Raw genomic sequence first — 23,841 nt, forward strand, 5'->3', positions numbered from 1 at the left:
AGTTAGCAAAGTTGGAGCTACAAGGGAGAAAAAGTAGGCCAGGTGGATGGAATAATACATGCAAAGGGACAGAGAGAAGGTACATTCAAGGACTTGGGCTGGAGAGGTGTGTATACACTTGGGACTTAATCCTAAAGCAATCAGAAGCCACAACGTCTAATTCACAGAATTCCTTCCCCACAGCAAGAGGCAGAAATCACTTAATTCTAAATCACTTCATTTTAAGACGTACCAAAAGCCTACAGGATAATTAGTTTGAATTAAATTTCCCTGGTTTGTAGCCACAGATGTAGGATACTATGGGGTTGGATCCCATAGGAACCCGAGTAAAAGGGCTGCTTTCCCCAGCACTCCCAATTATCAAGCCCTGATGCCCCAACAGCACTGTGAAATTGTCCCCAGGAGGGAATGTTGAGAGCTTGAGCAGAGCAGGTCCAACCCTGGTTCCTGGGTTAACATCTGAATTAGTGAGGTTAATTATATCATACCATTGCCTGTTATAATTTATACAGTTTGTCTTTTCTCCACCTCAGGATAATGTCCCCTCCCCTCCTCAGTGTAAGTATTTCAGCTCTCAGGCAGTCTCCGAGGGGCACGATGCTCCATCCTCCCTCTTCCCTCCTCTGCTGCTGGCTGCATCCCACAAGGAATCAAAACACCCCTTGTTAAATTCCGTGAGTCAGGAAAGAATGGAAATCCTGCTTTCAAAATTCTTACACGAGGCTTCTGGGAAAAGTGTAAGGAGAGCGTCTATAGTTAAGTTAAAGTAGTAAATAAACTGGCTCCGAGCTGAAATGGGCAGGACAGCCTGAGGAGCAGGTTAAGCAACAGAGAAAGGAGACATATGGGAAAAACACAAATCACTGATAGTAAAATAATTTTATTTAGTTTCTTTTTTAAAAAAGGTAGCATTTCACATATAAATTTAGACTTCAAGATTACCAAAAGGAACATCCCTGAAGGTGGGGCGGGGGGGGGGCAGACTTTGAGCCCCAGTGAGCACAGGGAAGCACATTCCACGGAGAGTTTAAGCAGAAGTCCTTTCTTGAGAACTTCACAGTGCTACTTCCCTGTTCCTCAACTCTGCCACCAGAGACTGTGGTTTGTAAGAAAACCCATATTCATCACTTTGGGGCAACAGTTTTTAGCTCATGGGAATAGGAAACATCTCTAGGAATGAAAGCACAAAGGTCAATGATCCAGGGCTTCCCTGGTGGCGCAGTGGTTGAGAGTCCGCCTGCCGATGCAGGCGACACGGGTTCGTGCCCCGGACCGGGAAGATCCCACATGCCGCGGAGCGGCTGGGCCCGTGAGCCATGGCCGCTGAGCCTGCGCATTCGGAGCTTGTGCTCCGCAACGGGAGAGGCCACAGCAGTGACAGGCCCGCGTACCACAAAAAAAAAGAAAAAAAAAAAAAAAAAAAAAGGTCAAGGATCCAGATTTCCCACAACAATCATTATTTATATGCAGCAACAATATATGACAGGTAAAGAGTTTATTATATAGTTCCAAAAATCTTTTAAAAAGGGCTAGAGAACACAAAATTCATTCATAAAGAGAATGTATATAATTAAATGAGCAAAAACAAAAAAATTATTCTTTCCATATTACAAATGCCTTTATAGGATAAGGCCCTGGGAAAAGACCTCAAATCTGGGACTCCTTTCCCGTATTAAGTGTCTGGCACAACCCAGAAGCTGTCATGAGACTGACAGTTAGCTTAAAGGTTTCTGGAAGTGGTCCCATGACTTTTCTGTCTGGCTTGAACACAGTGTACACAAATGGTGTCTTAAACTGTGTAAACTCAGGCCTAACTACAGGGCACACTGATTCAAGAAAGTTAATCTTAAGATTAAAAAAACATCCAGATGAAACAGATCTCCCATAGCCACAGGCTAACTCTGTCATCCTCTCATGTAAGTTTAAATCCACTGGCTGCCTAGGAAGTCAGTGGAATAATCCTGATCTCCTAGTTGAGGTGAAAGCTGCGGAACAACTTAGATTTCAGCATCTCAGGGCCAGGAGGGAAGGAGGCAAAGATGACCAAGGGTGCTTTCTAGGTTACTCCTTGATCCACCCGGTGGGCTCCTGATGAGTGTTGAGAAGGAGAACCCGTGGGCCAGTAACCATGGCAGCCCCAGGATCTGACCTTTAGGCAGAGGTACCGGGGCAAATGAATGTACCCCAAATCCAGTTTTAAAAATAAAAACTTCCTGCAGTTATGATACAACACTGTGCAGTGAACAGCTAGGAACTGGATGCTGCTTCTATTTCTGGTTAAAGTCCTGTTCCACTCTTGGCCAGAGCTGAGAGGTGACATAGAAGGAGTTGTCTGAGCCTAAAAACCAGGCACCTTAGTCACACATGGCCTGGGCAGTGACAGAGATAGTCATCACCCAGTGGAGGGGTATGTATGGCCCCCAGAGCTTTGGTTCAAAGCAAAGGTTTCATCTCACCCAAAACTTCAAACTAAGCTCTATCTCTGAGCCTACTAATGCAATAAACTAATGATTAGGAATCTCTATGAAGAATCTCTGATTGGGTGGCAAGGTGCATGTCCCAGCAGGCCACCATCTTGACTCTAGGAAAACAAAAAGGTGCAAATCGTATCAAGTAAATAGTTGCTCAAGTGGAAGATCATTTCCTGGGGAACTTCAGCGGACTAGATGCTACTCACATGGATGAATGCTGGGACTAGACCCAAAAGAGAAAGCCTGGGTCCTGGCATAATCAGTCTTCTTTACACTTACCACATCCTGGCCGCCTTTTCTCTGACCTCCTATCTCTTGAATGACTGAGCACACATTTCCCCGGGGACCAATGTAAACATTATCCAATAGATCTCAGCTTAGAAAAACACAGCTTGTTAAATATTTAGTGTTTAACATTCCAGTGCAGGCAGTATGTTAGCATCAGATTTTCCCTCATTCATGAGTACCAGTTTAGAAACGAACATACACAGGATATTTGATAAAACTGCACCTGAAAAGACCATCTGGGTGCCAGACAGCTGGCTCTATCCTGCAATCAGCTGATAAACCAGGACTACCACAGGAAAGGCAGAACAGACGGAGCATGAGTTCTCTGTAAATCTGAAGTCGTATAACCATCGTTCCCACTTAACCCCTCGGGCCATATCTTGATATGGGAGAACATTTCCACCTGTTGCATCAACCTGTGCTCTCCTTGTTTTGGATGGGGCTCTCTCCGGAGGGCTCAAGAGCCTCCTTAGAGGGGAGAGAGCTTTTTCTTCCAGTCCTAACCTCTGAATATTTCAAAGCACAAGAGGAGTCCACGAACATGCTAGGGATGTTGCTGCCAAAGTAGATCTTACTGTTAGAAGCAATGGCCTGGTACCTTTTGAGCTCCAGATATTCCGGGGTCAATTTGTGCTGTGAGAGGCAAACAAGAGCAAAGGCATCAGAACACTTTGGTGCAATAGTCACTGCTCTCTTTCCTTACACAGATTTTCCCTATTGTTCTCCTGAATATCATTCCTCAATTGTGAATTGCTACCAATGACCCTCTCTCACTTTGAAGTGTGGCTATCACATTGACAGCATTTTTCAGAATGGCATAAAACTACTGCCCCTTTCAGCATAAGGCTCACATCAGTGACAAAGTCTTGACACTTGTGCCTGGGCAGCTTTTCCCATGACAGATTTGGATCACTGGTTTGGAAACTGAAATTTCTCATCTTGCCTTCATCTTGACCAAATTCCGTTCTGTTTCTATAGAGTTGTGTCCTCCAATATGTTAAGTTTATTTCTAAATTTACACTGGATTTCAAAGCACTGACAACTCTCGTTCTGACAAGCTACCGTATCTTCAGACTTCTGAATATAGATTATGTTGCTCCTTCCTAAATGGAAAAAGTTTAAGCCCTGTCTATACCTTAAATCTTGACTCTAACCTTTCAGACTGCATCATATACCTTAGCAACCTCCTTCTCAACTTTTCCTCTGTTCCACTCTACTGTATAATTATTAACCTTATAAACCTTGGTCATATCCTTCCCTATATCCTTCCCTTCTCAGACTACAAGGGGTTCTAGCTGACTTTTAATTAAATAATTCCTACTAACTAGGTCTGTACTCTCTAGACCTAAACTTACCCCAGTCCCTATACAAAAATTGTTCACCCACACATCACCCAACTTCCTTTCTCAAATTACCACATATGAAATTCCTCATGACTAGAGTATTTTTTAAATCCAACAAACAAGCAGTACTCAACTGGGGGCATTCGGAAACGTGTGTGTGTGGTGGGGGGTGTGGATTGTTAAAATAATTGGTGAGCACTACTGACAGTTTAGCAGCCAAGGGCCAGAATGCATGAGATAGGCTTCAATAATGAAAAAGTATCTCACCCCAAGATGCTAAGAATGTCTGATGAGAAACTCTGCTCTAAACAAGCTTAGCATCTACCCCAAAGGTCTACCTGATCTGGGAAGCAATTTTAAATGAACTTTACTCCTCTCCTGTCACTCCTGTCATTTCAGAAGACCTTTAACTTTCCTGATTATTGAGCCCTTATACAGCAGGACAAATGGATGAATTTATGGCATTTGACCTGGGTTTATATATCTGCTTGCCTTTGTCCTAGCTCCCCACTTTTATAAAGAACTATACAAAGTTCTCTACCCATAGAATGTGCAACATATGTCTTTCCAAGTGGCTGGCCAATTCTAGAGGGTGTGATGGTAACTACCCTTCCTTGACACTGGATAAAATCGCCTCCATCGTGTTAGAACCCCCACAGGCGAAAGCAAAAACTTAACCTATATTACTAGGAGAGTGACACAGAGAGCCAGTCACCTTGTTTGAAGTGGCATATTTGTGTGCGGCATAATACTCAGCATCTGCTTTCGCCTTCTCTCGGGCCAGGAACGCAGCATCTAGTAAGCAAAACAGTCGGTGTTTAAAACAGAGCAAAGTTGCAATCCATTTCCTCAGCTGGGTAAGAGTTCAGACTCTACCTTAAGTAGAAGCCCCTTTATCCACTGATTGATATTCCAATCATTCACTTTACTTTAAAGGCATAAAACAACATCTGCAGTTTTCAAATCCCAGTCCCCAGACAACTCCTTCTCAAAGGGGAATACTCTTGTCAATATCAAGTTTAACTCTCAGCCCGTCTGAACCCACTTCATTTTCCACCTTAAGTTGCTCCTTCTTTCCTCTACCCCTCATCACCTAAAGCCTCACACCCCACCCAGGCTCTAGGCTTTAAGTATTAATAATTAAGTCCAGACATGAGAGCTCTGCTCTATTTATTTGCACTGTCTCCATCCCCTTCAAATCTGATTCAGAATCAGTTAATGTAGAATGATAGGTAGCATCATCATATAAGCAAAAGAGGTTGAATATTTGGTCTTCAAGACAGTGAGCTAAGAACATCGACATCCCGCTATGTGTAATCAAGAGTTTGGGAGCCTCTACGACAATCAGGGCTTCTTTTTTCCCCAGCTAATTGTTTGGTTATTTTTTTAGTTGACGGGTAGAAAAGAAACTGGTGGTGGTGGGGCTTCTTATCTTGTATATTCTTTAAAACTGATTACTTTGCCTGAGAACAAATAAGCCCCAACTTAAGGATGGAAAATGAAAGGCTGAGTTTCCCATAGTCACAAACCAAACAAAAGAGCTAGATACACAATGGCAATTAAAAAAAAAATTTGTCTAGAATATCAGGCCAGCTACTTCCTCCAGACCACCCACCATAACCCAGACCCAGTCCCTGAGACAGAGAAGCAGTTCAGGATGGTCAGAGCCTCTTTTCTCCCTGAGGTACCTTCAATTTCAGAAATGCGCTTTTCAGTTTCTTTCTCCATCACCTTCTGCTGAAACCGAATTTTTGCCACTTGTGCAATCTTCTCTGCTTCTATAATTATACACAAAACAAGATCTTCAAAAACACTTCTCTAGTTCCAGAGGTACTTAGAAACATGAGCACATAGTCTAACAATTATATAAGGTTTTATGGGCTCACTGTTTCATTGTTTTATCTATTCAGACTATAAACAACTCAACAGAAAAAAGGGAATTTATTTCCTACTTCACTGTTCTATTTTGACAGTGCTTGTTTTGTAGGAAGGAAGAGTACAAAAGGTGACAGTTCCAGTCCTTCATGGGATTAAATGGCAATGGTCCACAAGCTAATGGGGAAAAAAAAGATACTTCATGAACGTTCTCAGAACAAAAACAGAGCAACACAAATGTATGGCAACATAGGACAATTATATAATGTGGCAGGAGAAAGAAAGAATACGGAAGATAAAACAAGGAAGACCTTCTGGAAGAAATCTTAAAGAAAATAATAGACATGACCTATAAGGACCTGGAAGAAAGTGTAAACAAAAACAAGATATACGAATTAGCATAGCAAGTCGAAGTTGAAGAGGTGATAAAGAGCCAGCTGATAAAAGAAGACAACAAAAAAATTACAGAGAGGGCTGGAAGACCCCTGTTTTGAGTGACAGGCTAAGGAATTTAACTTTAATATATACTCAGGATCAACTGTTATGTAACCATCAGGGAAATGATGTGATGAAGGGGAGGAGGAGTATTCTGACTACTGTAGAAGATAAAAGAGAAAGCAGGGTAATTCACCTGAGAATGTGAAAACAAGTGTTGGGAGTGAACAAGGTAGCTGCAGCAGGCAATTACAGGCAGGGAAAACAAAACATCCTTAGGAAATCTCTGGCTTAACCAAAGGATTCAGGACCAGGGAAGAAAGACTCTAATTATATTTTCAATACAATCACTGCAATTCTTGAAGAACATTCTCAATTCTCCTTTTCAGCCAAAGAAGTTGAATTTTAACATATCTTCTCCTTGGCCTCTGGAGGAAATATATAATGGAAAGAACATTTCCAGGTGGTTTCTTCTTTCCATAAGGCAGGATCCTTTACCAGCTCCTCCAGGGCATACTTCCCTATCTCCCCATCAGCATAAAATCAATCTATCACCATACCATCCTAAAAGTAGGCTGTGTTCAGCTGAACTAAAAATTTAGCTATAAGCAGAAACTCAAGATAAAATTTGAATAGAAAGTCAGGAATCTGGAGCCTGCAGCTAGAACCCAGAGAATGGTGTATCAACATGGGGAACTGATGCAGTAATCCCATTTCACAATGTTCTCTGATGTGTGGGCATAAAGCAATAAAGAGCATGACCAAACCTCTAGTTCTAGAAAAATGGTGGAGTAGGCTAATGAGAAACCCTTCCAACACCTTAAAATGCTAGATAAAATATAACAAAATTGTTTTCTAATGTATAATTGAGATCATAAGAAAGAATGAGAGATCCTCAAGAGAGACAAGTGAAGAGAGAGCTGAGAGCTTGTATGGTGGCAGCCCTGGGAGTGGTTATTAGACTAGTAAGAGAAAGGGCCTTGGGCTATTGCCCAGCAGGGCCAGGAGATGAGGCCTTGAGATGTTAAAACTGAAATTCCCCTATAAAACCCAAGGACCTGCTAAAGGGCTGCAACTCTACCCACCAGCCCAGTGGCATATCATAGTGAAACTAGAGAATATGCAAAGATAGAGAAAATTCTTTTTTTTTTTTAACAGAGAAAATTCTTAAAAGTAAAAAGAGGAGGAGAAGCCAAACAAAAATAAAATACTACTGCCAAAGTGACAAAGAAAAGTAACTTTAGTTGGGCTTAGAACTGTAGGCTAAATTACCATTCAAGAATGAAATAAAAGTATTTCAGACTAAGGAAGACTGAATAAATTTTCCAGTCCCTAGCCTTTACTGAAAAAAGCTAGCAGAAAAAAAGAATGAATTGTCAGAAGCAATGGAGAGGAAAAAATTACACAACATATTTAAATCAAAATAAAATATTTACTGTAGGAATCAATGATGATAATAATCAATGGGGGAATAAAAACAACATGAAACTAAAATACTAGGCAACAATAATATGTAAAACTGGAGGACAGTGATAAGAGTTGAAGCATCCTAAGATACTGTTCAAGAAGAGGATGGAAAGAATGATTAGACTCTGTCAAGTCAGGTATGCTTGTTAACATTTTACAGGAAACAACTAGTTACAAATTCTAGAAATAGAATGTAAAACTTCCAATCAAGTAAAAGGAAGAAAATAATAAAGAAAATACAATCAATTCAATACCAATCAGAAAAGAAGGGAAAAAGAAGCATGGTAAATGGCACAAAATTAAATGATACAAACAAGTCCAAATATAGCAGTAACCACAATAAATATAAAAAGACTAAACTCACCAGTTAAAAGACAGATTCTCACATTGGATAAGATAACAAAATCCAGCTATATGCTGTTTACAAGAGACACACCTAAAACATAATGACATAGAAAAGTTGAAAGTAAAAGGATGTGAAAAGACACATCAAGAAAATAACTAACCAAGAGAAATCTGTCATAGCTATATTATCATCAGACAAAATAGACCTTAAGCCAACAAGCATGTCTGGCTATAAAAGAGGGTTATTACATAACTGGACCAATTCTCCACAGAGATGTAACAATCCAGTTCTGAAACTAAACATTCTTAATGATATAGCCCCAGAATACATAAAGAAAAAAAGTTTTAAGTCAAAAAATTCATGGTCATAGTGCGAGATTTTAACACACCTCTCTCAGTAATTGATAGCTCAAGAAGGCAAAAATTAGAAGAATACAGAAGATGTGAACAATACAATTCATAATCCTGACATAACGAATATGCAGAGAAACCTGCATCCAACAAATAGAGAATATACATTCAATCTTTTCAAGCACACATAGAACATTTACCAAAAAAGGACCACGTACTGATAATCCACAAAACAAACTTCAACAAATACTTAAGAATCCATATAACGGATATTTTCTGACTACAATGTAATAACATTGGAAATCAACAATAAAAAGGTAGCCCCCTGAGAACCAATTAGAAACTGAAAAATATACTTTTAATAATTCATGAGTCAAAGAAGAAATAATGGACTTTTTTTTTAAAATGAAAACCAAACACCAATAAATAAACTACATTCAAAACTTGTGGATATACCTAAAAGCAGAACTTAGAAGAAAATGTATAATCTTACATGTTTCCATTAGAAAAGACTTTTTTAGTCTTTTAGTTTTTACTAAAGAATTTAGTAACTCAAAAAGTTAGAAAAGAACCAGTGAGTAAAATAAATAAATAATAAAAAATAACTGTAAATAATAATTGAAAAGAAAGTGACTAAAGAATCAACCAAATCAAAATTTAGTTCTCTGAAAAGATGCATAAAACAGACCTCTGATCCAGCAAAACAGAAGGCACAAATAAACAATATCAGGAATGAAAAGGGGCATACAGATTTGGTAGAGGGTTTAAAAATCGTAAGAGAACTTTACAAATTTATGCCCCCAAATTTGAAGTAACAGATAAAATGGAGAATTTTCTAGAAAGTATAACTACCAAAACTGACTTAAAAAAGAAACAAATACCTTACACACTACAGAAATTAAATCAGTAGGTTAAGTGTTGCCATAAAAATCAAACGAGCATACAAAAAAGCACAAACCCCACTAGACCAAGATGGTTTTTATAATTGAGTTCCACCATACCTACAAAGAGGAAGTAAAACATATTTTATACAAAATGCTCCAGAACACAGAAAAAGAAGAAATGCTCTCCAACTCATTTTGAGGCTAGTATAACCATGATACAAAAAACAAACAAAAAAACCCTCAAAAACTTGAGAGTAAGAATGTAAGAAAAAAAAAAGCTGACCATTTATGAAAATAAAAGTGAAAAATTAAAAGAAATTATTAGGGTAAAACTCCTACTTCATGGTCAAGTGAATTTATCCCAGGAAGACAAAATAATTCAGTAAGAGAAAATCTATTAATATAATTCACCATATTAATTGCTTTAAAAAGAAAAATTATATGGTCATCTCGACAGATTTAGAAAAAAACTCTAAAAGTTTTAGCAGTCATTCATGATAAAAACCCTTGGCAAGCAAGAAACAGAAGGAAATGTCATTAACCCGATAAAAGTTAAGTATAGCAAACATCACTGGGACTGTGTATTTAAAGTTAGGAACAAGACAAGAATGCCTGTCACCATCTTTCTTTTCAACACTTCACTGGAAGTCATAGCCTAAAGCAGTAAGGTAAGAACTAAAAGGTGTGGGAGTACAAAGAAAAAACCAGAACTGTCCTGATCTGAAGACAATATGATTACTTGGGAAATCCAAGAGACTATTAGAAACAACAGCATTTTCTGCAAGATTACTAAATGAAAAAATTAACAGCATACCTATACAAAAGTAAAAACCAGTTTGAAAATGTGCCTTGAAAAAAGAGCCTATTTATAATAGCAAAAAATCTGAGGAATATATAGGAATAAATCTCTAACAAAGAGTGTGTAAGAACTTTGAGAAGAAAATTATGATACTTTTTTGAAAGACCATTCTTTCATTTTTCATTCTCATAAATGGAGAAATAGAACAGATTTATAAAACTCAATATCATAAATATTGTAATTCTCTCCAAACTGATGTACTATATACAAGTAATGTGATTACAATCAAAACCCTAACAGTATTTTATGGAACTTGAGGAGCTGGTTCTAAAATTTATTTGGAGGAATAAAGGGCCTGGAATAGTCCAATACAACTTTAGAAATAGGAACAGTTTCGAGGAATAGTTAAGAAGGAACTTGCTCTCCCAGATAGCAAGACTTAAAATGAAAGCTACAGTAATTAAAGCAAGGTACTACTGTAAAAGGATAGACCAAGAAATTGAAAGAAAATGGAAACCCTAACAACAGAACAAATTATATATAGGATCTTATTATATGACAGATGTGGCATTAGAAATAAGTACAGGAAATAAGAAACTACTCAATAAATAGTCTAAGACAATTGGCTTGCCATTTGGAAAAAATTAAACTGAATTTCTATGTCACACTAAACATTAAAATAAATTCCAGATGGACTCAAGACCTACATATGAGAAGAAAAACTTTAAAACTTTCAGAATAAAATTATTACTTTGGGGTTGGGGAAGAATTCTTAAAACAAGATAGGAAAAGCACAAACTGGAAAGGAAAAGACTGATAAATTTGATTACATGAAAATGAAATATATATGTATGTCAAAGACATTATAAAGTTCAAAGACAAGCCACAAATTGAGAGATGATATTTGCAATGCATAAACCTGGGAAGGGATTAATATCCAGAAGATACAAAGAACTTCTAGAAATCAGTTTAAAAAAGTAATCAAATAATGGGCTAAAGATATTAACAGGCAATTCACATACTAAAAAAAGGGAAACCCGAATGACCCATAAACAATACTCAAGTTTACTGGTAACTGGGAAAACTCGTATCAAAATTATGTGATACCATGCCCATCATCAAACTGGTATACATTTTAAAAAATCTGATAACTCCAAGGGTAGAGGACGATGTGTGGAAATGGGAAGTGAATACGGCAGCACAGAAATTGAAACTCAAACACTGCTGAGGAGAGGGTAAAATGGAGAAAGCACTTTGGAGAGCAATTCGGCAGCGTGTTGTAATTTGAAGATGTGTGTATCCTATGACCCAGCAATTCTACTTCAAGATATGCATTCTAGAGCAGTGCTTCTCAAACTACCTGTGGGAAAGCATTTTTTTTTGTATTTCAATATTTTATAAATTATAATGAGTTACTAGAAAAATATTAAAAAAGAAAAACATAAGTTCCAGTTTTTTATTAGATTCAACAGACAATAAAATTACTGTGTTAAAATGCTTTAAGAACTTCTAACACTCATTCTCAATTTCCATACTCATCTCATTGTGGATCCAAAACAAAAAGCCGGTGACAGGGCACCGACCCACATCACATGTGGAGTAGCACTTCTCTAGGAAAACTCTTGCATGTGTGCAGAGAGACATGGATAAGGGTATTACTGCAGAACTGTCTGTAATAAGGAAAAACCAGAAACTAACTCATTAGTAATCCATCAGAATCAAATGAGGCTCACTCATAGAATGAGATACATACAGAGCAGTTAAAAATAAACTAGATCTACATGTATCAATATGAATAAAACTCAAACAATGTTAGTAAAAAAATGAAGTTGTGAAATAAAAGGTGCAGTTTGATACCACTTTTGTAGTAAAACAATTCTATGAATTGTTTCCTGTTACATATTTAGAGTAAAAGTATAAAAATATGGACAGAAAATATACATCAACTTCAGAATAGAATGTACTCTGAGAAGAGAGGTCAAGAAATAAGACCAGGGATGGGTACAAAGGAGGCTTCAAATAGATATATAAACTTTTTCCTAAAAGAAAATATGATCTGAAGGAATATGGCAGAATGTTAAGCCTTCATATATAGTTCTCTGTATGTTCCTGTATATTTGAAATATTTAATATAAAACTCAAACTTTCAGCAAACCAAGGAACAAACAATTGAGAACCTAAGACGGCAGTTGAATACACAATATGCTGGAGTGTTAGGGAAGTCACTGGGACTCAAAATGAGCCGTGAGCAATGCTGCTGTACTTCTAAAGGCGGTAACATCTATCTATCCAGATAAAACTAGGTGCATGTCAACAGCAAGGATGCATACTATAATCCTGAGCTTTGGCCAAAAAACCTCCTTGTTCTGAATCTGTATAAACAAAACCCCTAGTCCGCCAGAGGCTAGAGCTGCCCCCAAGCCCTATCCACATTTCCTGTCCTCAAAAGACAACAGTGGGGGCCAACACCATGGTGAAGAGCCAAAGCACTTCATCAACTACTGGCCTCATCTACTTTTAAAGGTTTTAGGACATCTGAATACACAAAGGAATTTCCAGAATTCTCCACTACGTATGATGCAGTCTTATTTGAGTCCCATCAATATCCAACATGAGATGGACAAAGAACAGGACAAACTCATAACACATGTACTTAGAGGCATCCATTTCAGAAAGAAATCCAAGTACCTATAACAGCCTTTTTCCTCTCTGTCTCAGCTTCTTTCTCCACAACCTTTTGTTTTTGTGCAGCTATGAGAAGTTTTGTCTTCTCAGCTTCCCTGTGGAGTAAAATATTACAAAAAATTAGAAATGGTGTACAGTCACAGGTAGTAATTCTGACTCTACAGCGGGTCAGAGAACCATTTTCAACAAGAACTTTCTGACTCAGTAAGGTAGGCAAGAGAGATGTTATCCTATTTTACTAATGATGAATTTGAGGTTGAAAGGTTAAATGATTTGCCCAAAGTCACCCAGAAATAGGAATCAAATTTAGTATATTTGAATTTTAGTCAGACCCTTTCCTCTAATCGTTATCATGGAAAGGCCTGTGATCTGGAAGTGTCTGGAGTATATGAATGCTTCCTCTGCTGTTAGGCCTCCAGCTAATCTGCACCAATTAGCAAAAGGCACTAACTTCTGGGCAGATGTAGCCAGCCCCTCGGATGCATGGTTTGGCAAGCAGAAGGGGGCTGGATTTCAGCCCCTCTTCAGGCAGACACCCCTGTGTAGCAGCCCGATTTGTTATACAGAAGATATAACTAGGTGGCAGTTACTAATTATGTGGTGAACTGGGGCTCAATGCAAAGAAGAACTTTCTAAGAATCTGAGCTTTCTAACAATGGAAATAGGTGGCCAATCACTAAGCACGTACAAGTGGCAACTGGGTGACCACATGGAAGAAAGGGTATAAAAAAAGATCACTATTAGGTGGGAAGTTAGACTGGATTATCCCAAGGTAGCCTTTAATTCTAGAATTCCAAAAGTGTTTAAAATTAGGAAAGATCCAGAATTACCTGTAAAGTAACTCCAATAGTTTCCCCAAACATCACCCGCCCCCACCTCTCTCCTTTCCTCCTGCCAACATTGATAAAAGACATAAAATGACATTCTGGATACTGTGAGTTATTTGAAGGCAGATAACACATAGTATTCATCTTTCCATCACCAGAAGCTATTATATTTAATGCCTAAGACATGCTGAGCCTTCACGAAATTTATTTTTCTTCTATAAATGGATCAGACCCATGATCTACTCAGCCTAGCACTCTGTGCTTTACAGTTTTAAAAGAAGAAATCCTTTTCTACAATGAAAAAGGGAAGATAAAACTTTGCATAATAAAAGATATAGACTTGGGAACAATAATAACTCAGAAGTGTAACACTCTACAAAGAAGTAGTATTAGTACTTTTTGGACCCCCTGTATTTATACGTCTTTTGTATTCTTGACTTTTGCAAAGTTAGTTTTCTAGTATTTCATATTTTGCCTCTTAACATATCTGTCAAGTTTCCTAAAGACTTCTGTTTCTTCTTTTCAGTACCTGTCATATGAGAATACTGACATTTCAACTGCAATAGGTAGTCCCTGAAAGGAATCTTCTAAAACACTTTGAAACTAATTTCATGTCAAGCAAGTAACTTCTCATTCCCAGTCAGCCCTGGACACACAGAAGAGAAGACTACCAGGAGTCAACCCAGGCAAAGTTTCCCCAAAGGCAAATTATAAAGATCAGGTCTAATTTTAGATACATAATCACATACAATGGAAAAGCAAACTTGATACCAATGTGTTTATTCTTACCATTTGTAACACAGTAACAAAATATAGACACTCTCTTTAACCTTAACAGCTAGGACTCTTTCTCTCCTCTATTAATATTTAATTCAAGGTATTATTCACATCCAAATTATAGCTGCTTAGGCTTCCAACAACAGTTCTACAGCAAACTGCATCCTTAGCCACTGAAGCTGCTCCTGAAATGTTCATATATAAAGAGAAAACTAATAAGAGTCTAGTGGGAATTAAGACACCAGACTAGGTAATATTACTAGAATTAAAGAATGGAAGATAGACATATAGCCCTCCCCAGTGTAATATCTGAAACATAATTTTCCTCTAGAGTGGTAAATTAATGTAGACAGCCCTAAATAAAAATATTGGGATCCCATGCATATTACTCACATTAACTCAAAATTTCTTCTTATGGCTTCTGGGATTTTGGGTTTTGTAACACGCACAGCCTAAAAAATAAAAGTAAAAAAGCCAAAGTGTATTTGAAAAATAAATCGTCAAACTAAATCTTCTACAAAACAGCTCCTCAAATGACACTAATAAAACAGCTCTGACATAGCTGCCTACTGACACACATAGGGATCCCATTAGAAAATCTACTGTTCCTGCCATCACCCCCAAAAATCAAAATAAGCTGCTTCTTGTTTCCTTTAAAAAATGCCTGGCTATAGGATAAACCACTCTACCTGTTGAGGAAATAAATTTTTAGGGAAAAGGTTCTCTCTTAAAAGAGCTTTCACAAAGCTCTTAAGTTGGATACTTGTGTTTCCTTTCCAAACCTGCAAACCAAAGAAACAGAAGGAAGGCAAAATTTCAAGATTTAAATTATAAAGTAGGAAACAGTCAAAAACAAAAACAAAAACAAGCAAAAACCCAGGTCAGTACATGCAACTTAATACAGTGGACAAGTAAATGAATTTACCACTTCCTAAACCTGCAATCACTCAGTACTGGCTACAAATAAACAGCTCAACACTGAGGGAAAACAAACACCAATTAACAAATAACAATTAGCAGCTTGTATTCTTTCTTCCTAGAACCTCACTTAGAACAAAGTCTACTTATCTCTGTAAACACTGTTTACTAGACCCTGTTTCTCTAACCATAGTGTACTTTGGCATAATTATCTATGAAACAGGATAATTTTGGGGTGCAAGAGCCACGTACAAAAGCCCCTCTGTGTTCCCGGTTTCTTGTTTGTAGAAAAAGGCTTTAGTCTCCTAGGCCTTCCCTGGAAAAAGGCTTTAGTCTCCTAGGCCTTCCCTGAGTTCCAAAGAACAAACTCAAGCAGTTACTAATTCAGGAGTGAGGAAATGCAGAAACAAAGGAAAAGCAGTCAAGAAACAGTCATTTATAAAACAGAGTCCTGGTTCCTCCTCAAGGGATATACGTAACAACCTAATGCATATCTGTGACTTGTTCTGAAGTAACCAAGGCCCTCACCCAGGTGGAGGATGCTGACTACCTGAGCACAAGCACAGAGACCCCAAACTGGCTGGAACCAGAAGACTGATGATTAAGATTTCTGGAACATCACCATGAAGAAAGTCATGCCCCCTGCAAACCTCACCCCAAATGCTGTCTTTAAAAACTCTTCCCTGAAAGCCACTGGGGAGTTTGAGCCCTTTGAGCATGAGCTGCCCATTCTCCTTGTGGGACCCTGCAAAAAAACCCTTACTGTGCTGCAAACACCCACTATCAGAGTTTGGCTTTCTGTGCTGTGGGCACATAAGCCCTTACAGGGTTACATCTGCTTGGGAAATACAGATTCCGAAGGCTGACTTTTCCGTATCAAGGATCTGATCTCTCAGAAGTGTTTGATTTTACTAGTTAAACATCCTACACCACCCCTCCACCCTGCTACACACACACACAAAGCACTTTGCTGATCTGTAGAAACGTTTACTTTCCCTCTGAAAACTGGCTGAACTTTTAAGCAACAAGGCCTTTAAGCACATAGCCTTTTTTTAGGGCTTATGAAAGAAGGCTTTTAAAACTTTTAAGCAACATAGCCTCCCCTACATAAAAGAGACAAGTCAGATGTGTACATAATTTTGAGGATTATAATAACTACATACAAGAATTAGAGTGAAATGGAATAAGAAGCTGGGGACCATAATGAAAAAAGTCATTTCATGCTAATGGTAAGGCATGTGAGGCCATAAAGAACAACTCATGGACATACCCATAAGACAAAGAAAAATTCAGAACCAGAATTTATAAGAGATGCCAGATTTCCCAAGTGACTACCAGAAATACAGATGACTTCCAATATGATTCAGGGGGAAGCACTGTCATATTGCATTTAATTATGAGACTGGCCATGTATCTTTATAGTCTTATAAAAAGAGCATGAAATAGGACTTCTTCTGAAAACTTCTATCTTGCTGTGTGAGGCTGAAGAACACACTACACGCTTGCCAATCTTGGGAAATCTCATAATCTTCAAATATGTGAAATATAAGCACCTACTGTAACAGATACCATGAGTAATTTGCTTCATAAGAGATTTAAATAAAATAGTAACATATTCAAAAACAATGGTCAAAATACACACACACACAGACACACACACAGTGAGTAAAGAAAGGGAAAAAAAAAGCTGATGAAATGAATATGTCTGTTAAACTGACTCGTGGATTATAAGCATATATTTTAAACTAAAAGCCAGCATTTAATATATATAGTCACTGCCTTAAATAACACAGGAAAAAATATCAAGAATGCTTATTTTCACCACTTTAATTTGCCATAGTTGTTCAAGAAGGAAAAATGGGGTACAAATACAGAGAAGGGAAAAATGAAAATACTGATTGTTACAGAGAAGGTTCACTCAACAACAAATATTAATTGGGTGCCTAGTCTGTACCAAGTACTGTTTATTCCAACCACTGTGGACACAGCAATGAATAAGGCAAGACTGCTCTCATGGACTTTAAAATTTTAAAGGCAGAAAAAAAGGCAATAAAGAACAACAAAGGGCTTCCCTGGTGGCGCAGTGGTTGGGAGTCCGCCTGCCGATGCAGGGGACACGGGTTCGTGCCCTGGTCCGGGAGGATCCCACGTGCCGCGGAGCGGGTGGGCCCGTGAGCCATGGCCGCTGGGCCTGCGCGTCCAGAGCCTGTGCTCCACAACGGGAGAGGCCACAACAGTGAGAGGCCCGCGTACCGCAAAAAAAAAAAAAAAAAAAAGAACAACAAAAAGCAAATAAATGAACAAGAGAATTTCAGGTAGTTATTAGTGTTATGTGAAGAATTAAAATACGAGGTTGGGGAGGAAATCAAGATTTTTATTTTGGCATAATTATATAACTAAAAAAAATCTAGGGAAATTCATAAAGTTTTAGTCAAGCAAGATAAATAGCTCTAGAGATCTGCTATACAACACTGTACCTATAGTCAATAAAAATGCATTGTACACTTGAAATTTTAAAAGGGTAAATCTCATGTTGAGTATTTTTTACCACACACACTCACAAATCTAAGAAAATTAACCAAAAGAATTACTAGAGACAGTTAATTCAGCAAACTTGCAGACATACAATAAAGTCACCAAGAATCATTTGCATTCCTCAATGCTTAAAAAAATGCTACATATTTAATAGAATTAAAGCTCATTAAATTCATAGATATTAATTTAACTTGGGATATGGGTTTCTCACCTAGGTCAGAAATTCTAAAGGAGGGGCTTCCCTGATGGCACGGTGACTGAAAATCCACCTGCCAGTGCAGGGGACACGGGTTCAAGCCCTGGTCCAGGAAGATCCCACATGCCGTGGAGCAACTAAGCCCGTGTGCCACAACTACTGAGCCTGTGCTGTAGAGCCCGCAAGCCACAACTACTGAGCCTGAGCACCACAACTACTGAAGCCTGCGTGCCCTAGAGCCCACACGCCACAACTACTGCAACAAGAGAAGCCACCGCAATGAGAAGCCCACGCACCATGATGAAGAGTAGCCCCGCACTTGCTACAACTAGAGAAAGCCCGCGCGCAGCAACGAAGACCCAACACAGCCAAAAAATAAATTAAAAAATTTAAAAAATAGTAAAAAAAAATTTCTAAAAGAAACTAAAATGATAATACAATTATAAGTAAAGTCATAGACTATGTTCCTAATTTTTAAATGTATAAGCCAATTTAGGTACCTGATATGACTTGAAAATACTAATAATGAAAGCTCATCTTGTAGAATAAACTGGCAGAAATATCAAAGGCCATTATTATTATTATTTTTTGGCCGCACCATGCAGCATGTAGTATCTTACCAATAGTTCCCCAACCAGGGATCAAACCTGTGCCCCGTGCAGTGGAAGCATGGAGTCTTAACCACTGTACTGCCAAAGGCCATTATTTTTTTAAAAGCTAATATATCTTATCAAATTTTAAAAGTGAATGAAAAGTTGAATTATCATGACCATACGGTAATATGTTAAAAATAGGAATGGTGAAAAATAGCCTTTAAGTTCTAAAAATGCATTCCAACTATCATAAGAAACTATTTTATAAGAAGAATAAATCAACCAAAAAAATGGAGATCTTAATCTATCAGTTTAAAAACAAGAAAGTGACATTTTTTCATTCAATAACGTTTCTAAAAACTACAGGGCTTCCCTGGTGGCGCAGTGGTTGAGAGTCCACCTGCCGATGCAGGGGACACGGGTTCGTGCCCCGGTCCGGGAAGATCCCACATGCCGCGGAGCGGCTGGGCCCGTGAGCCATGGCCGCTGAGCCTGCGCATCCGGAGCCTGTGCTCCGCAATGGGAGAGGCCACAACAGTGAGAGGCCCACGTACCGCAAAACAAAACAAAACAAAACAACAAGTAAATATAGGTAAGTTTAAAAGATCCTTCTTTCTGCCATGCAGAAAATGATGTGGACAAGTGAAAGTGAGAAAACTGGATAGAAGACTACTGCAGAAGTCCAGGCAAGAAATAGTACTTGGTCTAAGGAGGTGGCAGTGAAGATGTTTTAGATGGATTTGGTAGAATCAGCAGGATACGGGACTGATTAGATGTTAAGGGCTAGAGGGTTCTCAAAGACGCCTCCCATACCTCTAGACTGGCCTGAGGGTAAGAAGGAGCCATTTACTAACAAGAGGGAAAAAACAGGAGAGAAGTAGATTTGATAGGAAAAGACCAAGGGCTCAATAACTAATGAAAGAATAGGAAATAGAAAAATCAATGGAACACAACAAAGTTCAGAAAGGACTTTACTATATAACGGAATTTAGCAAATAATATGATGGCATTTCAAACAAAGAGGAGAAAGGGGCATAAATTATTCAGTAATTGCTGTTGCTAATAAATTGGGGGAGGGGCAGATTGAAGCCCAACCTCACAAATGAAATCAAAATGGATTCCAGATGAATTAAAATTTTAAATCTAAAAATAAAACTGTAAAAGTAAAGAAAATGTTGTAATTTCTGATTTTATTTAAATTTCTATATTTTAAAGTTGGTGAAAGGCTCTTAAAAGCATAGTAGCACAGCAAAATGCCATAAAGAAAAAAATACAAAAATTACTGCTAAAAATACTAAAACTTCAGAATTGTCAAGGGGAAAAGAAATGTTAAATGACAAAGAAAAAAACTAGGAGAAAATGTTTACTATGCATTTAAAGAAGAGTTGCAATAATTAACATATCAAAAACAGTTTATTTAAGTTAATGAGAAAAACACATAAAAACAACCGAAAAATGAGCAAACACAATTCACAAATCAAATACAGAGGACCAATAAACATCCTAGGGCATTCAACCTCAATAATTAATACACAATGGCAGATTCATTTTTTCCAAAAGGATTTAGAGAGCAGGTATGCATCTGTTAATTATTTGAGTACGATCACACAATCAAATGTATAGAAAACAACAGCTCATCAACACTGCTGATGAGAGTATAAGCTACTAAAATTTTTCTGAAAGGCAATTTGGCAATGTATATAAAAAAGCTCCCAAACAAGGCATCAATCCTACGTTTAAGAACTTATCTTAAGGGAAGAATTTTAAAAGATGTATGTATAAGCTTGGTCATAACATGCACATAACAGTAAAAACTGGAAGCCAACAGGGATTAAATAAAAACGTTAAAAGTGATGATGCAGCAAATCTTATTTTTAACTTGAAAAGCTGCTTACATATATTGCTGGTGAAAAAAGCTATGGTATGATTCCATTTTAGTTCAACATTATTTATAACTATAAACATATGTTCCTCTGTATTAAGAAGAGTCTGGAAAGATACAACGAACTATGTTATCTCTGCATAGTAAGATTACTGTTGAATTTCACTTTGTTATTCATCTTTTTCCTAATATCTGATTATTTTTACAACACATATAACATGCGTGTGTATAAAAATATCGATAATATACAAGGTACTACTACAAATCAGTAAGAAAAAGAAAAACATTTCAATAGAAAAATGGGCAAAGAATATGAATAGGCAATTGACAGATGAGTACCAATGGACAAAAAAATAAACAAAAAGATGCTCAACCTCATTAACAACTAAGGAAATGCAAATCAAGGAGACAGATAACTTCACATCTATCCATACAGCAAAAATCAGCATGTCTGATTGCTTCACATGCTGATGAAGTCATGGAGAAACAAGTATTCACATATACTGCTGGTAAGAATGTAGATTTAGGGACTTCCCTGGTGGCGCAGTGGATAAGACTCCACGCTCCCAATGCAGGGGGCCTGGGTTTGTACCTGGTCAGGGAACTAGATCCCACATGCATGCCGCAGCCAAGAGTTCGCATGCCACAACTAAGGAGCCCACGTGCTGCAACTAAGAACTGGTGCAACCAAATAAATAAATAAATATTAAAAAAAAGAATGTAGATTTATACAGCCACTTTGAAAGATAAAGTGTACATACAAGGAGATGTGTCAGGAATATTCACTACACTATTGTTTATTAATAGCAAAAAATTGGAAACAGTAGGGAAATGGTTATGTAATATAAGGCAAGGAACTCTAGGGGGCTGTTTAGAAGAATGAGCTAGATCTCCAAGTAACGACCTGAGCAGAATCTAGGAATCTGTGGCATTCACATTATCTTTAAAATTGAAAAGCTGCTCCAGGACACCAAGAGAGTTTTACAAAGTTAGCTCTGGGACATTTCAAAAGAACCCTTAACTTTGGCAGTTCCCCCTCAGGCACCTGGCAGAGATAATGGCAAGATGGAGGACAGGGGAAAACCTTCAGAAGTTTTCCAGACTCGTTTATGAGATCGCATACGATCACCCACAGTGAATGCACACTTCTCAGAAGCAGTGCAATCTAGAAACTAAGAAAGGACATTAGAGAAGCCACATTACCACTTCTCAGGTAATCCAGATCCAAAGCCACTGCGTTCTAATGTTACTGACCATGACTAGAGTAGAAAAGGCATCTTACAGTCACACCCAATATTAACACCTACCCCACACACTTATGTAAAACAAACAAAAGCCTCACAGACTGATACTTTAACTTACTACATGCCATGTGCTCGGGTTTCTTTTCCTATTCAATTCCATCTTATTTAAAATGCTGGTCATGACCCACTAAAATTGATTTTAGAACCTACTAGTGGATTTCAACCCAATCTGAAAAAATACCCAAAAAAAGCAGTTATTCTCACCATTCTATTTCCCAATGCCACTGCCACCACCACACCACCACTAAATTCTTCTGCTACCTTGCTTTTACTCAGGTCTTTCCACCCACCTGAAATATCTTCCTTACTCCTTTCCACCTTATAAATCGTATTAATTCTTCCAGACCTACCTATCAATAAAATCTCAACTCAATCAGTCATTTCCAGGCAGACTCTCTTGAAATGTTCGTTAAACTCTGAGAGCAGTAATCATCCAATCAATTCATCCGTCAATTAATACTTTGTCTAGAATTATTACCCAAATTTTATACGTGAAATTCTTTTTCATAATCTTACTGAGGGCAAGGATTAGTCTTAAACTGATTTATAACCATTACTGTATCTTTTTTTTTTTTTTTTGTGGTACGTGGGCCTCTCACTGTTGTGGCCTCTCCCAGCAGCCATGACTCACGGGCCCAGCCACTCCGCAGCATGTGGGATCCTCCCGGACCGAGGAACGAACCCGCGTCCCCTGCATCGGCAGGCGTACTCTCAACCACTGCACCACCAGGGAAGCCAAACCATTACTGTATCTTAATAATGTCACACGCATACATAGCTGTATACGGATTTTATTTCCTTGCAAGAGCCTCAGCTTATCTGTTCCCTCTAAGAGTTCAGAAAAAAATGCCACCCATAACTGAGAAAGATATTCTGTAAATCACCCTAGCACTACAATTAAATAACTGCGGAATAAACAGTCTGATGAAAGGACAATTAAATACAAAGCTCTCAAAATTCGCAAAGAATTTCCCTAGGAGAAGGGCTTACCTGTATGGTGAGGCCTGGGGCCATGACATTTAAATCTTTCTGCAGAGCTTGCTTGAGGTTTTCGTCTATTTGATCTGTTTTTGAAGCCAAGAACAACAGCTTTCATTACACTCAAAAAAATTTCCTTACATTGTATTAACATTTAAAAAAAACAATCATAATTAGACCTAAAGTTTCCATGGTACTATTCTTTTATAGAGCTTAAACCATTTCACACACATATGAAAACAAATATGTATATATATATATAGAGAGAGAGAGAGAGAGAGAGAGACAGAGACAGAGACAGAGAGAGACAGAGAGTTTTCCTTTTGTGTGAGGAAAAATTGTGAGGAATTACCGAACAAAGAAATTAAGGAAAGATGACAACCAGCTACTTGAAGTTTATCAAATAAATGGAGAATCTAGGTTTCTAATATCTTAATTCATTGTCGTCACTTAATATGTGTCCTGATTCTCTAAAAAAACAAATTTTCATCTTCAGTCAATCTTTATCCAAATTCCCAAATAACTAAATTTCATTTCCAGGGACCTCTGCCAATTATTTTGGATTTAAAAACAGAGAGGGTGGGGGAAAGGCTCATAGGAAGGTCCTTGAAGCACACAAGAATGGACAATAAAGATGTCACTTCACTTGGCTTTGTAACTCATGAATTTTCTATCCACCTCAACAGTACCTTCCGCATTATTAAATAACCAGTGATGTGACAATTAAGGACAGACCAGTTTTCTCAAACACCACGTCAATAGTTCTCAATCATCAATGAGGAATCAATTGATAGATTTTTAAATTGATTAACCATCCCTATGCCTGCCTCTAAGAAATTCACTAATTCCAGGAGGGAGAAGTGAGCAGCCCATAGCAGCACCCCAATC

The 23,841-nt window shown here is 38.0% G+C and overlaps 1 protein-coding gene across 3 annotated transcripts in view; it reads right to left on the reverse strand.

Moving 5' to 3' along the window:
• ERLIN1 (ER lipid raft associated 1) overlaps positions 1 to 23,841 on the reverse strand; it is a 47,334-nt gene that overhangs the window by 10,183 nt on the left and 13,310 nt on the right. For 2 of the 3 annotated variants that reach the window (XM_060127132.1, XM_060127131.1), the window contains exons 7-12: positions 22,966 to 23,039; positions 14,941 to 14,999; positions 12,947 to 13,038; positions 5,791 to 5,880; positions 4,818 to 4,897; positions 865 to 3,392 (exon numbers count right to left, since the gene is read on the reverse strand). In XM_060127132.1, coding sequence (XP_059983115.1) covers positions 3,171 to 3,392; positions 4,818 to 4,897; positions 5,791 to 5,880; positions 12,947 to 13,038; positions 14,941 to 14,999; positions 22,966 to 23,039 — 617 coding nt within the window. In that variant the 3' untranslated portion in view covers positions 865 to 3,170. Of the gene's footprint in view, positions 1 to 864; positions 3,393 to 4,817; positions 4,898 to 5,790; positions 5,881 to 12,946; positions 13,039 to 14,940; positions 15,000 to 22,965; positions 23,040 to 23,841 lie in introns of those variants that run through there. The other variant, XM_060127130.1, reaches the window with a different exon arrangement.

Source organism: Lagenorhynchus albirostris, chromosome 16 (genome assembly GCF_949774975.1).
Source record: "Lagenorhynchus albirostris chromosome 16, mLagAlb1.1, whole genome shotgun sequence".
In the NCBI taxonomy this organism is placed as follows: Eukaryota; Metazoa; Chordata; class Mammalia; order Artiodactyla; family Delphinidae; genus Lagenorhynchus; species Lagenorhynchus albirostris.